Consider the following 12156-nt stretch of genomic DNA (forward strand, 5'->3'; position numbering starts at 1 on the left):
TCAAATTTTGAAAGTGATCCGTTGTCTGGTTCACCAGAAACGTCTAATGTGCCATCCACCGTGAATCAGCCTGTATATACTATTACATGGGGACACATTGTAAAATTAATTCAAGACTAGTAAATAAGGCAATATTGTGAAAATAATTCAAGACACTTAAGACGCATGTACCCAAAAGAGGTATTTATGATGTAAATAAGGATAACATTGTAAGTATGTTTAGATTGATCTTCCTCTTGAAGATGATCACTTGGTGGTCAAAAAACGTGTCGAAGTGTTGAAATAACGGGTTGTTGTTGAGAAAAAACTCCAGTAATATTCTAAATTCCTACTTTATGCATACGAATTTTTTTGAAATTTTGGATATAAACAACTTACCAAGATAGTGGTTACCACTAAGGTTGCATTCATGACTCCTGGATCAAAAAAAGCATCATGGTCCGTTATATTCACTCCAGAACCAGGATGCCACTCGCCAACTTTAACCAGGGCATGTTGTTTCAATTTCAGTAAATCTAATTTGAACCGAATGCGTCGCCCTTCTTTAAACTCTATTGGTCCGCTGAGACCCTTCCATTCCACCTATCAAATCAAAATGGTAAGTTGTAAAATGATTTTTTGTACAACTGTCATTGAAAGTGACATTTGTAATAGTTGTCAAGAGTATCAAAAAGTGATGTTTAAGAAGAAAAATAAATAGAAATGAAAACCGAACCATATTTTATTTATGCACGTCATTACAAATAATAAATGTACAATTTTGAAATGTTCCCTGAAAATTACTTCCGCCACTGGAAACAATTTCTTCTTTTGTATGGCTGGAGCTTCTGTTCACTACAGTCGAGGTACCTGCCTCTTCTGATGACAAAGTAGACAACATACGCGCCGTTTTATTTCTCAATTCGATGCTATCCTCCAAATACCCCTCCGCCACCGTGGAACTTTTCCAACCTCCGTGTCTTTTTAAGTTAGTCATAGTTGCTCCTGCATTGGCTAGAGCAGTAGCAGAAGTGCGACGAAGGCAATGTCCCGTATAGAAAGATGAGTTTGGCAATCCTAAATACATTGCGATTTTGCTGGGGATTTTCCCAAACATGTTTTTTCCAATTGGCTGAGATGTACATTTATTTTGTCGGAAGCTCAAAAAAAATCGTTCAATTCCTTTAGGACGCAAAGACATATGAAGTCTTAATAAAGGCAAAGCGGAGAACTCTTTTTCATCCACAACTGTAAATTTCTTCGATACACCAGTTTTACTTTCCGGAACGTTCACTACCATAACGGAATCCCGGTCCTCTATATCCGATATCTTCATATTCAAAAGTTCCTGACTTCTGCATCCTCCAAAATAACCCATAATCAAAACAACCTATAACAAAAAAAAGAAAATAAATTCACACAAAAAGGAAAATAAGAAAAAAATTACCTTATGCAATAAATGAATATCATTAGGAGCGTCCTTTAGGAATCTGATAACATCTTTAGGAGATAAAACAGCAGACTTTTTCGGCTTATAACTCTTACTCTTCCGTTTCAAAAAAGCCTGTAGTTCATTGAACTTGGTGATATCTCGTTTCTCATGTATAGTCACCATCGATTTTAGCATTGACCATTTAGTCCATAAAGAATTCGGACTATACGTTTCTGACTGAAACGAATAAACACAATTACTACCAAATCTACCGAAAAACATAGAAAATTCCTTACCAGTTCTTGAAAATATGCCAGAAATACAGTTCCAGTGACATCTTTTGGCATAACATTTTTCCGTGTCAGCCAGTCCAGATATATCTTGTATTCTTTTTGGTATACGGCTTCACTTTTCGATGGAATTAATGATTCTCTTGCTTGTTCAGCTTTTTTCAAAATATCCTCCATTATATTTGGGGTAGAAAACACGTTTTCACCGCAAACACAGCTTGATAACAAAGTTCTGTTTATAAACAAGTAACATAGCAACAACCTAGTAACAAGAAACCTCTACTATAATCAACGGTACCTGATTCAAATATACCGGGAAGGTAATGAATTGGTACATTTTTCGTTTCAAAAATGAACAAAATTTCATTGAAATCAGTCAGAAATAAAATTATCTATGTACCACGGGAATTAATGAGCCTTAATAACCTCAGGCAATTGCTGTCCCTCGGGCCAGAGGCCCTCGGGACGCAAACTTTGCCATCGGTAATTAAGGCCCTCCTAATTCCCTTGATACATAAATAACTATAACACTAGTGTTAAAAGTATTTTTAACACGATTTTTTCGACCAAATAGAAATAAACAAAATATAATTATTCAATTTTCAAGAAAGTTTTATTATGAACAATAGATAAGTATAGATACAATTAAATTCTGTTTCATATGTATTGAATAATAATAATGATAATAATAATAGCTTTATTGTCCAACGGTTACCCATTTACAGGACAATATAAAATTTTATTCACAATACTCAAAACGAAAAATAAAATGAACAAGAAAGAAAAACTAATTCTAATTACCTACTCTTCAAGTGCATGTTAGCGATTCTAATAATGTTATGAAGGTTAGTGAAATTTGTGCACATAATATATATCGGGGAATTGAGCATAATGTTAGTTTTTGCTCTGAGAGGTCTAAGAATGGATTGAAATCGTGAAGCTGGCCGTGGTACATTGAAGTTAATTTGTTCAAGAATTTTAGGACAGTCAACTCTCTCATTCACTAACTTGAATAAAAATATTTGCGACGCACATTTTCTGCGATTCTCTAAACTAAAAAGTTCCAAACGTTCATATATGACATCATTACTTACTGATACCTCTCTCAGGGTAAGAACCCTCTATTTTGAAAATTAGAAAGTTACGAAACTTTCTTTGAACTCTTTCATTGGCTACGTTATGAATCTCATAGAATGGACTCCAGACGATACTTGAATATTCTATCTTCGAACGTATAAGGTGAAATGCAACAGCTTCATGGCTTTATTATTATAAAAGTTTTGCAATTTCTAACGATGAAATCATAAGCTCTGAAAGTTTCTGAAACTTTTTATGAAATATGTCTACCAAATGTTAATTTATGATCGAATATTACCCCTAGGTCTTTGATCTCATTACATCTTAGCAGATCTGAATCCTGTATTACATACGGGAATGTATAAACCTCTTTTTTTAGACTATAACTAATTACTTTACATTTCTCCACATTGAGTTTCAATTTATTGTTGCTACACCAAGCAACAAGAAATTCTAATTGAGATTGAAGATTTACACAATCACCTACTTCCTTACTCATAGAAAATAATTTCAAGTCATCCGCGAAGCATAACCGCTCACAAGCTAAACTTTCACATAAGTCATTAATAAACAATAAAAACAAAAGAGGACCTAGGTTGAAGCCCTGAGGCACACCAGAAGAAGCTATGTATGTTCTAGATTCGTAACCGTTATACGAGACGAATTGTTTTCTACATGTCAGCTAGGATTGCATCAGCTGACAGGCAGTATTCGAAAAACCAACACTCATCAGTTTATTGAGCAAGACACCATGATCAATTTTATCAAATGCTTTAGAGAAATCCGTGTATATAACATCAACTTGGCCATTGTTATCTAGTGCTTCGGAAATAAATTGAGTAATAATGACTAGATTTGTAACAGTAGAACGATTAGTAACAAATGCATGTTGATGTTGAGATAGTTGCCGTTGAACGGAAGCATATATGCGATTATATAAAATGATCTCAGGACATACTTTAGCAAATTTTCGAATATCTGGGAATGTTCCAGATATCAGACATGAATTAAAAATTCTCGTTAAAGGTTTTGCCAATGCTCCTGCACAATCCTTCAACAAAAATGATGGGATCATATCTGGGCCTAAAGTCAGTTTGTCCTTCAGTTTTTCAGTTGTAGATATAACTTCATAACCTAAGATAAAACCTTGAATGGGGTAAAAATGAATATGAATATTATTATTCACTGTTCCAACTTTGTTCAAAAGTGAGCCAGATTTTGAATACACCTCACTGAAAAAATTACTGAAGGCATCAACAATATCTTAAGGATTCTCGAGTTTGTTTCCTAAGTAGGTTACTGATCCTGATATTCTCGTGCTGTTATTCTATTAGAATAAACATATGACCAGAATCTGTTAGGATCTCTAGACGACATTGTTTGTATGTTTGCAAAATAGTTATCATGTGCGGCTTTTATTTGGCTTTTAATCAAAGCACGCAAACGTTGGAATTCAAATCTATCCTCATCACGTCTAAATTTCCTGAATTTATTTCTGAATTTAGCCTTCTGTTTAACGCTCTTTATGATATCAGAATGAAACCATTAAGGATAAACATGACTAAAATTTTTGAATTTGGGTATATCATCCTCATAAATGCCATGTAAAATTGAATATAGGTTATCGACTAATTTATTAACGTCTTTGGACGTGCCTAAATTACTCCAATCAGGTTCCTCTATATGTCTATACAAAGATGGAAAGTTCACTTTCCTAAAGTTATATGTGATGTTTGATAGGTTTAACTTGAAATTATTTTCTTTGATGTGTATATCAGCTGTTTTGATACTTAATGCAGGATGGTGGTTATCTTCAGGAACAAAAGACAAATTTTCATGGGTAACATAACAAGAAAAAGGAGAAATAACTAGATCGCACAAGTTCTCAACTTTTGAGAGTTGTCGTTCGTATGGGAGCGACAGCTGATTAACGGAAAAACAGATTTTTTAAACAGATTTTTAAACATTCTGTTCAGGTAATTAGTTATACAGTTTGATTGTTTATACTCAAGCATGTCAAAGTAGTTGAGGTTTATACGCGTTTTTGGATCATCAACATCCCTTTCGATGAACTACAGAACATTGAAATCGCCAAAAAAAAATTGAATTACCCTCATATAAATAATCTAACTGATCCAAGGCATCAAAAAAACATTCAAATTCAAATTATCCAATCGTATCAGGTATATACAAAGCTATTAAGGAGTATGTTTTATGCTCCAAATGACATTTACCTATCAAGATATCAATCAAGGGAAACTGTATATTGAATGAATTAATATCCATTACTTCTGAATATACACTGTGTCCGTAAAGTATGGAACAAATTCATTTTAGCTAAACAGGTCATTTCAAGAAATAATCCTGAAACACGTCGATTTTTTATGTTAATTTACCGTATTTCAAAATAATAATCTAATATACAGGGTGAATTTCGTTCGAGTAATGACGTCACCGTCATTTTTTTTGAATGGAACACCCCCATTTTGTCTCAATTTTCGGATCACTCTAGCTAAGCTGATTCCAAAAATGTATCACATCTTGATTCCAGTTGGTACAGGGTTGACAAAAAAACAGTAGTTGTGTGTGTGCTAATAAAGTAACGCGTAACATTCTTTATTAGGTAAATTAACAATATTATCAAAAACACTCATTGTCTAGCGGACAGAATATGCTGGAATACATGACTTTATATTAAATGTTCGAACTGCAGCCCTTGTTGTATTTGACAGTAACCCAAACGGTGTACAAATTCTTGTTGAACCTTGTGTATGGTTTCTTGCGTAATATTGTTTATTTCTGTTCGAATTTTCACTTGTTCATCTTCAATATTTGCTGGTTTCGTTTTATAAATAACATTCTTCAGGTGACCCCACAGAAAATAATCCAAAGGATTTAAATCTGGTGACCTCGCTGGCCATTCAGTGGGTCCACGTCTACCAATCCACCTGTTCGGAAAAATTTCATCTACGTACCTTCTAACATCTACAGCATAATGTGGAGGTGCACCATCGTATTGAAACCATAAACTTTCATCAAAACCTTCAGGATCATGTCTGCTGGGAAATAAATTACGTAAAGTAGGTACGAGATACCCCCTTAAAAACTCAAGGTACTTTGCCCCGTTTAAATTACCTTCGATAAAGTAGGGTCCAATGATTCGATTTCGTACAATTCCAGCTCATACATTTACCTTCTGATGGTATTGTGTATGATGCTCACGCATCCAGTGGGTGTTTTCTTTTGCCCAGTATCTACAATTCTGACGGTTAACCTCACCATTTAACGTGAAAGTGGACTCATCAGAAAAAATAATGTTTTGTATCAAGAGAGGGTCTCGGTGACATTTATCCATCATTTCTTTGCAAAATTGTAGTCGTCTATCGGGATCATCTTCGTTTAATTCTTGCACAAGTTTGATTTTATAAGGATGCCATTTTTCAAGCTTCAATAGTTTGTGTACCGTTGTTTTGCCAACACCGATTTCGCGACTAACTTTACGAACAGAAGTGTGCGCATCTTCTTCAAAACTCAGTAAAACATCTAATGCTGTATCAGCATTTGCAGGGGGACGTCCTGATTTGCATACATTTGCAACCGTACCAGTTTCTCGAAATTTCGTTTCCAGCTTACTGACTGTTGAACGCGTTATAGGTCTTTCTGGATATTTATCATTAAACAAATTGCACACTTCCATCTGAGTTCGCGATCTGTCTCCATACCCAATCATCATGAGTATTTCAATTCTTTGTTTTACACCTAACTCCATTTCTACTTCCAATTAAATCTAAGTAATCATTCGAATATTCACGAATACCAAAAATATTGTAGTACTAAACTGTCACTGAACATCAATAAATTACTAAACAAATAATGATATTCCACAAAAAACTAGGCGACTATGTTTTTTATAAATGTAGATAAGAAATAATTTCTTTCATATTCTGTCTGCTAGACCACAAGTACCAAACATGTTTGGAAACAGCTCATTTTTATTACTCTAAACATGTAGCAAACTACGGGGTGTTACATTTAAACCAATTGTCGCTAGACAATGAGTATTTTTGATATTATTGTTAATTTACCTAATAAAGAATGTTACGCGTTACTTTATTAGCACACACACAACTACTGTATTTTTGTCCACCCTGTACCAATTGGAATCAACATGTGATACATTTTTGGAATCAGCTCAGCTAGAGTAATCCGAAAATTGAGACAAAATGGGGGTGTTCCATTAAAAAAAAATGACGGTGACGTCATTACTCGAACGTAATTCCCCCTGTATATTAGATTATCATTTTGAAATACGGTAAATTAACATCAAAAATCGACGTGTTTCAGGATTATTTCTTAAAATGACCTGTTCAGCTAAAAATGAATTTGTTCCATACTTTACGGACACAGTGTATGAAGTCCCTTACAGCAATTAATACACCTCCCCCTGTTACCTCATCCACCATTTCTAGTTTGCGATCTTTTCGATGTACACAGTAAGCGCTTGTAAAGGGTTCACAATTTGAAACATCCTCACGTAGCCAGGTTTCAGTTAACACTATCGAATCAAATTTACAATCACTGACAGCTACGTTGAATGCGTCAATTTTACTGTTGAGACCCCTCACATTCTGATGATAACATAAGATACTGCGTTGGTTTGGTTCACTATAACTACTGGACGCATTTAGTTAATACATTAGTTATATAGATTAATATTATTATTTATGAACATATTCCAGATACAATTTTGTAATGAAACAACTATAAAAATGAAAACAACAATAAAAATTAATTGGCGCTCCGGGGCGACTTCATTGATTCCAGTGGCGCATTTGCTTTTTCAGCTGCAGGAAAACCCGGAAAAACCTGCAGCACCACATCGTCTGAAGATCTTGATCTGCCAATGTCCTTTCTGTCAAAAAACAAAATGTAGGGTGTCTCCAGAGGCTCCAATAGATTCAATACATCGCCAGAACACTTCGTGACACGACTATCGTCAAACTTAAACCAATCCGTTTCGTATTTGACCAAGGCGTAATAATGACCAAATTCAACGCCAGAACCACGGTGAACAATATTTGCATGAATATTATAATAGTGGTCTGCTAGATTTAAATGTTCAATTATTTCGAAGATTTGAAGATCATCAGTGTTATTATTAGATTGACTGGTGCCTCAGGTATACTTGTTTCTCTATAACAGTCGGTTATTTTGACAATACAGTTGATCATCACCCGTTAAAAATTTCGTTTTCAGATGAATATCAACATTATTATGAAAAGTACAAATAGAACAACTGCTGATATCAATACCTTGCGATGTTGAAGAGCCTTGTAATATATCTGAATTATCTGAGTTGACAATTTCATGAGCATTCAAATTTAATTCTTGAAGTGAAGAAGACGATGCTGTAACGCTGGAGCTAGCTGTTGGGAATATAAGAAATAGATTGATCGATGTAACCATCAGCTACGGTTGTAGACTTCCGTCCTTTGTGCTTTTTAATATTCGTTATATTTGCTCCTGATTCTGTTAGTGAAGAAGCAAAAGACCTTCTGAAGCAGTGACGTGTATATTCCTTTGATTTCGGAAGGTTCAGGAACTCAGCAATGGTAGGGGTTATTTTCCCAAACGTGTTCATACCAACTGGGTTAGCACTGCATTCATAATTTGAGTATTTCATAAGAAAACGTTGATGATTGATAACAAAAGGGCGTGATACAACGTATTTACTAAAACAGTCAATATTTTTTCCAACGATGCACAAAGAACGACTTATTTTAGTTTTTTTATTTGGAATTTGAACAATCATTGATTCACTCAATAATTTAATGTCTTCTATTAATAAATGGCACAGCTCTTCACGCGGGCAGGCCCTATATATTCCAAAAATAGTAGCAACTTTTATCGTCAAATATTTTTCATCTGGCGCCTCATTTATAAACCTTTGGACTTGTTCAAACGTGAGAGTTTTTGATTTTTAGGACCAATATTCTTAAATTTTTTGCTTTAAAAATGCTATTACCTTGAAATATTTGCTTGTATCAATACCATTTTCAACGAGCGCACTTGACTTGTTGACGAGTTCTATATTTTTGAATTCTCTCCTAGATAGGCTAAGAAGACGGTTTCGCTGAAATTTCATTCGGCGTTTTTAACCTATTTATGCCCAGAGGGTCAATAATGACCCAACGCTCTTTTTAATATCTGTCGCACTTGTCGCCACAAGTTGAGATGAAATATTTAGTTTTTTGTTCAGTCATCATTTCAACTTTCGTTGGAGTCAGTGAACTCAGGTCATTTTTGCTCCCCAAATATGAGTTGCAGTCCTCGTAGAACTGGTTCCCTTTCAGTGGAGGAGCTTCATGAAGCAAGAGCCGAATCGATTCCTCTACGAAACCCTTCTTCACTTGGAAGGATCGATTGCAGCTTGAGAAATAGTTCTTATGGAGATTCTGTGAAACATGTTCTTCCTTACGAATCAGTAGATAGTTGTCCTGAAAATCTAGAGAAGAAAATTGGATTGGATGATTTAGGAAACACTTGCTACATGAATAGCATTTTACAAGTGTTGTTCATGAAGAATAATTTCAAGAACGAAGTTTTAATGATAAACGAGAACAGGAATGTTTCCTACTTATTCATCAAACTCAAAACACCTGTTCATGAAGCTGCAGTTTCGTGAGAAGGTATCATCTTTCCCTCCAACCGATTTCCTGGAGTCTTTGAAGTCTACTAGATACTCGTTAGGACAACAAGAGGATTGTTCCGAATTCTTGCGGTTCTTGTTGAGTACTCTTCGTGAGCAAAACAATAGCAAAATCAATACTTCTGACCGCTCTGGACTGAATGATTCCGTACAGCCCATCTCGTCTTGTGTTTGTGAATCTTTTGCTGGAAAAATCCTCACTTGTTTACTTTGTGGTAGATGTTCAAGAAGTACCGAAAACTTATGTGAATTTCTGGAACTTCATCTAGCTTTTCCTAATACGACTAATAACCAGTCCGTGCAAACCTTATTGTTAAATCACCTGAAAATGGAATTTACAACAGGTGATGATCGACTGTATTGTCAAACATGCACCAAACTAACTGACTGTTATAAGGAAACAAGTATAGCTGAGGCACCAGTAAATCTAATAATAACACTGATGATGATGAAAAAAAATTAGGATACTTGTAGCTATAATCGAATTACTTGTAACTTCTAGACTTGTTACAATTGTAAGATTTGTGTTATAGGCCCCAAGACAACGGTTACGGAGGCACATATTCACCGGCAGCAGGAGGTTGCATATATTGATGAGAATCTAGTATGATTTAGGATTGGGGTGGAAGTAATCAGGTTCAATTCAGTGACACAAAAACGCAGTCATCGGTTTTCTTCATGACGATAAATGTCTTCGAACCAGATATCATAATGTCAGGTCAGACAATTCCGCTTTCTGTTTCGATAAGTTTGTTGGGGGTTGAAATGGATATCTTGACGAAATCATGTCGTTGGAATTGCAAAGGCTGCTTCTCAAAAGCTTGGAACACTGTTCTGAACCAGAGAACTGTACACACCTCAGCAACTTTTGTAGCCCAATATGAACGTGCTTCGTTCCAATATATGATTCGGACACAGATACTGTTTCTCAAGTTCAAGTCTGGAAATCCGGCATTCTACTTGGAGGTCAAGTAAACGACTATCACAAAGTCATTTGACGTAAATCTCTCTGAAAGGTTCAGGATTTGACGGAGTTCTAGCGCCAAGATTTATTTTTGACCTTTTCATGACACTATTATGAACTGAAGTGATTTCTCATAGTCATTGATAATATCTAAAATACTGAAGTCAAGACGTAAGACATCACTAGGTCGAGTAACATCACAGTTATGGTAATGAGAGTTGTTGAAGTGGGCACAAAATAAATGTATTTCAAGAATGCTCTGCAGACAGAACTTCAGAATGTGCTTCGTTCTTTAATCTGAGGTACAGATGTATTTGAAATTTGAATTTATTTTTGATTCATCAGTTCATAATGAAAATGAACAAATGCTGTGAAAGTTCATTAAAAAACTCGAGCAATAGATTGATGAATGAAGCCGTTACTAGGTCGTAGGAGATCATCATGACAATGAGAATTGAAACTACCTATGGTACAAAACTCAAAGTCAATCAACTCACCGCATTGATGTAATTTATGAGACTGAGTCCTCCATCCCAGGGATGCGCATTATCGCATGATACATTAGAAAACTTGAGGAAATGCGATTGTTCGAGCATCTGGAGTCCAACAGCAAACACCAAAACTGAATCATACATCAACGCAGCTTCAGCCTGTAAGAAGAAATACTGAAAACATCATCAATTCACCACTGTCATGAACTGAAGGTGAATTATTACATCAACCCAAACACAATCTCACCTTCTTGCAGAACCACGTTTTTTGTATGTTGTATGAACTCTAAAGAGTTTTTTATACTAGAGAGATTTTGGTTTATTTTGATGTTAGTTCCTTATTTCCTAGCGTCACAATTCCACAGACCTTGCAATACCTCAGGGAATTACTAGAGAAAAATAATTTCAATAATAACGAAATCGATGAATTCGTTTCTCTTTCTAATTTTTGTATGAAACAAAATCGGTTCCAGGTAGAAGGTTGCTTTTATGAACAACAGGAAGGAACGGCCATGGGAAACCCCTTGTCTCCCTACCTGGTAGACCTGTTCATGAGCAAATTCGAAATGGAAACCAAAGACAAGTCGAAGTATTTTCCTAGGATTTGGCTAAGGTATGTGGATGATATTTTCGCGATATTCGATACCAAAAAATCGAATATTGACGACTTTGTTTCCATTTTAAATAATAGATGTCCATCAATAAAATTCACGTATGAGTTAGAAAATAAGGGACATCTACCATTTCTTGACGTTTTCGTAATGAGGAGCCAATATGGAGGGTTAGAATACGATATATTCAGAAAAGAAACAAGCACGTACAGGTATATTCCTGACAGTTCACATCACTGTGGACAGCACGAACGTGCTGGGTTGAATTTTTTACTGCATCGTCTTTTGACTTTCCCTCTAACACATGATAGGTTCACAAAAGAAAGACGTACAATACAGGAAATAGCAGCCACTAACAGTTTCTCGAGGGGTATTGTAGATGACATACTAAGGAAAAAGAAGTTTATGTTAAGAATGAACGAAATCTCGACTTTCAGAAAGGACAAAAACCAAGATAAATACATCTCAGTTCCATACCACCAATATACGCGGAACTTTGAAAAGATTTTCAAGGAACTAGGTATGAAGGTGGTTTTTGAAACAAGTCATACACTACAGAGCCATTTGGGAAGTCCAAAAGACAAAGTCGGAAAAGTCTGGAAT

General features: G+C 35.3%; 2 protein-coding genes across 6 annotated transcripts in view; both read right to left on the minus strand.

The window, feature by feature from the left end:
- Positions 1-12156, minus strand: part of LOC111515799 (glutamate receptor ionotropic, kainate 2) — a 76506-nt gene that overhangs the window by 36447 nt on the left and 27903 nt on the right. For all 5 annotated transcript variants that reach the window (XR_012468432.1, XM_074186648.1, XM_074186650.1 and 2 more), the window contains 2 exons: positions 10949-11101; positions 379-582 (listed from right to left, as the gene is read on the minus strand). Coding sequence is in view for 4 of the 5 variants with exons in the window: in XM_074186648.1 (XP_074042749.1) it covers positions 379-582; positions 10949-11101 (357 nt within the window). In the remaining variant the exon portion in view is untranslated. The remainder of the gene's footprint in view (positions 1-378; positions 583-10948; positions 11102-12156) is intronic.
- LOC141487545 (uncharacterized) lies at positions 716-2224 on the minus strand. The gene is made up of 3 exons (XM_074186651.1): positions 1708-2224; positions 1427-1648; positions 716-1369 (listed from the first exon to the last, which is right to left on the minus strand). Exons 1-3 carry the CDS (start codon positions 1876-1878, stop codon positions 722-724), a joined length of 1041 nt encoding a protein of 346 aa, XP_074042752.1. The 5' UTR covers positions 1879-2224; the 3' UTR covers positions 716-721.

This window comes from Leptinotarsa decemlineata, unplaced genomic scaffold (assembly GCF_025532065.1).
Source record: "Leptinotarsa decemlineata unplaced genomic scaffold, Ldec_3_MD MMD2_P_RNA_scaffold_4, whole genome shotgun sequence".
Lineage (NCBI taxonomy): Eukaryota > Metazoa > Arthropoda > Insecta > Coleoptera > Chrysomelidae > Leptinotarsa > Leptinotarsa decemlineata.

Bases quoted from the DNA above. Each gene is read 5' to 3' on its own strand.
- LOC141487545 (XM_074186651.1), bottom strand. From the start codon at position 1,878: ATGGAGGATATTTTGAAAAAAGCTGAACAAGCAAGAGAATCATTAATT. The intron at 1,649-1,707 runs GTAAGGAATTTT...TATTCGTTTCAG, and splicing joins TGGCATATTTTCAAGAACTG to TCAGAAACGTATAGTCCGAA. The intron at 1,370-1,426 runs GTAATTTTTTTC...TTTTTGTTATAG, and splicing joins ATATTCATTTATTGCATAAG to GTTGTTTTGATTATGGGTTA.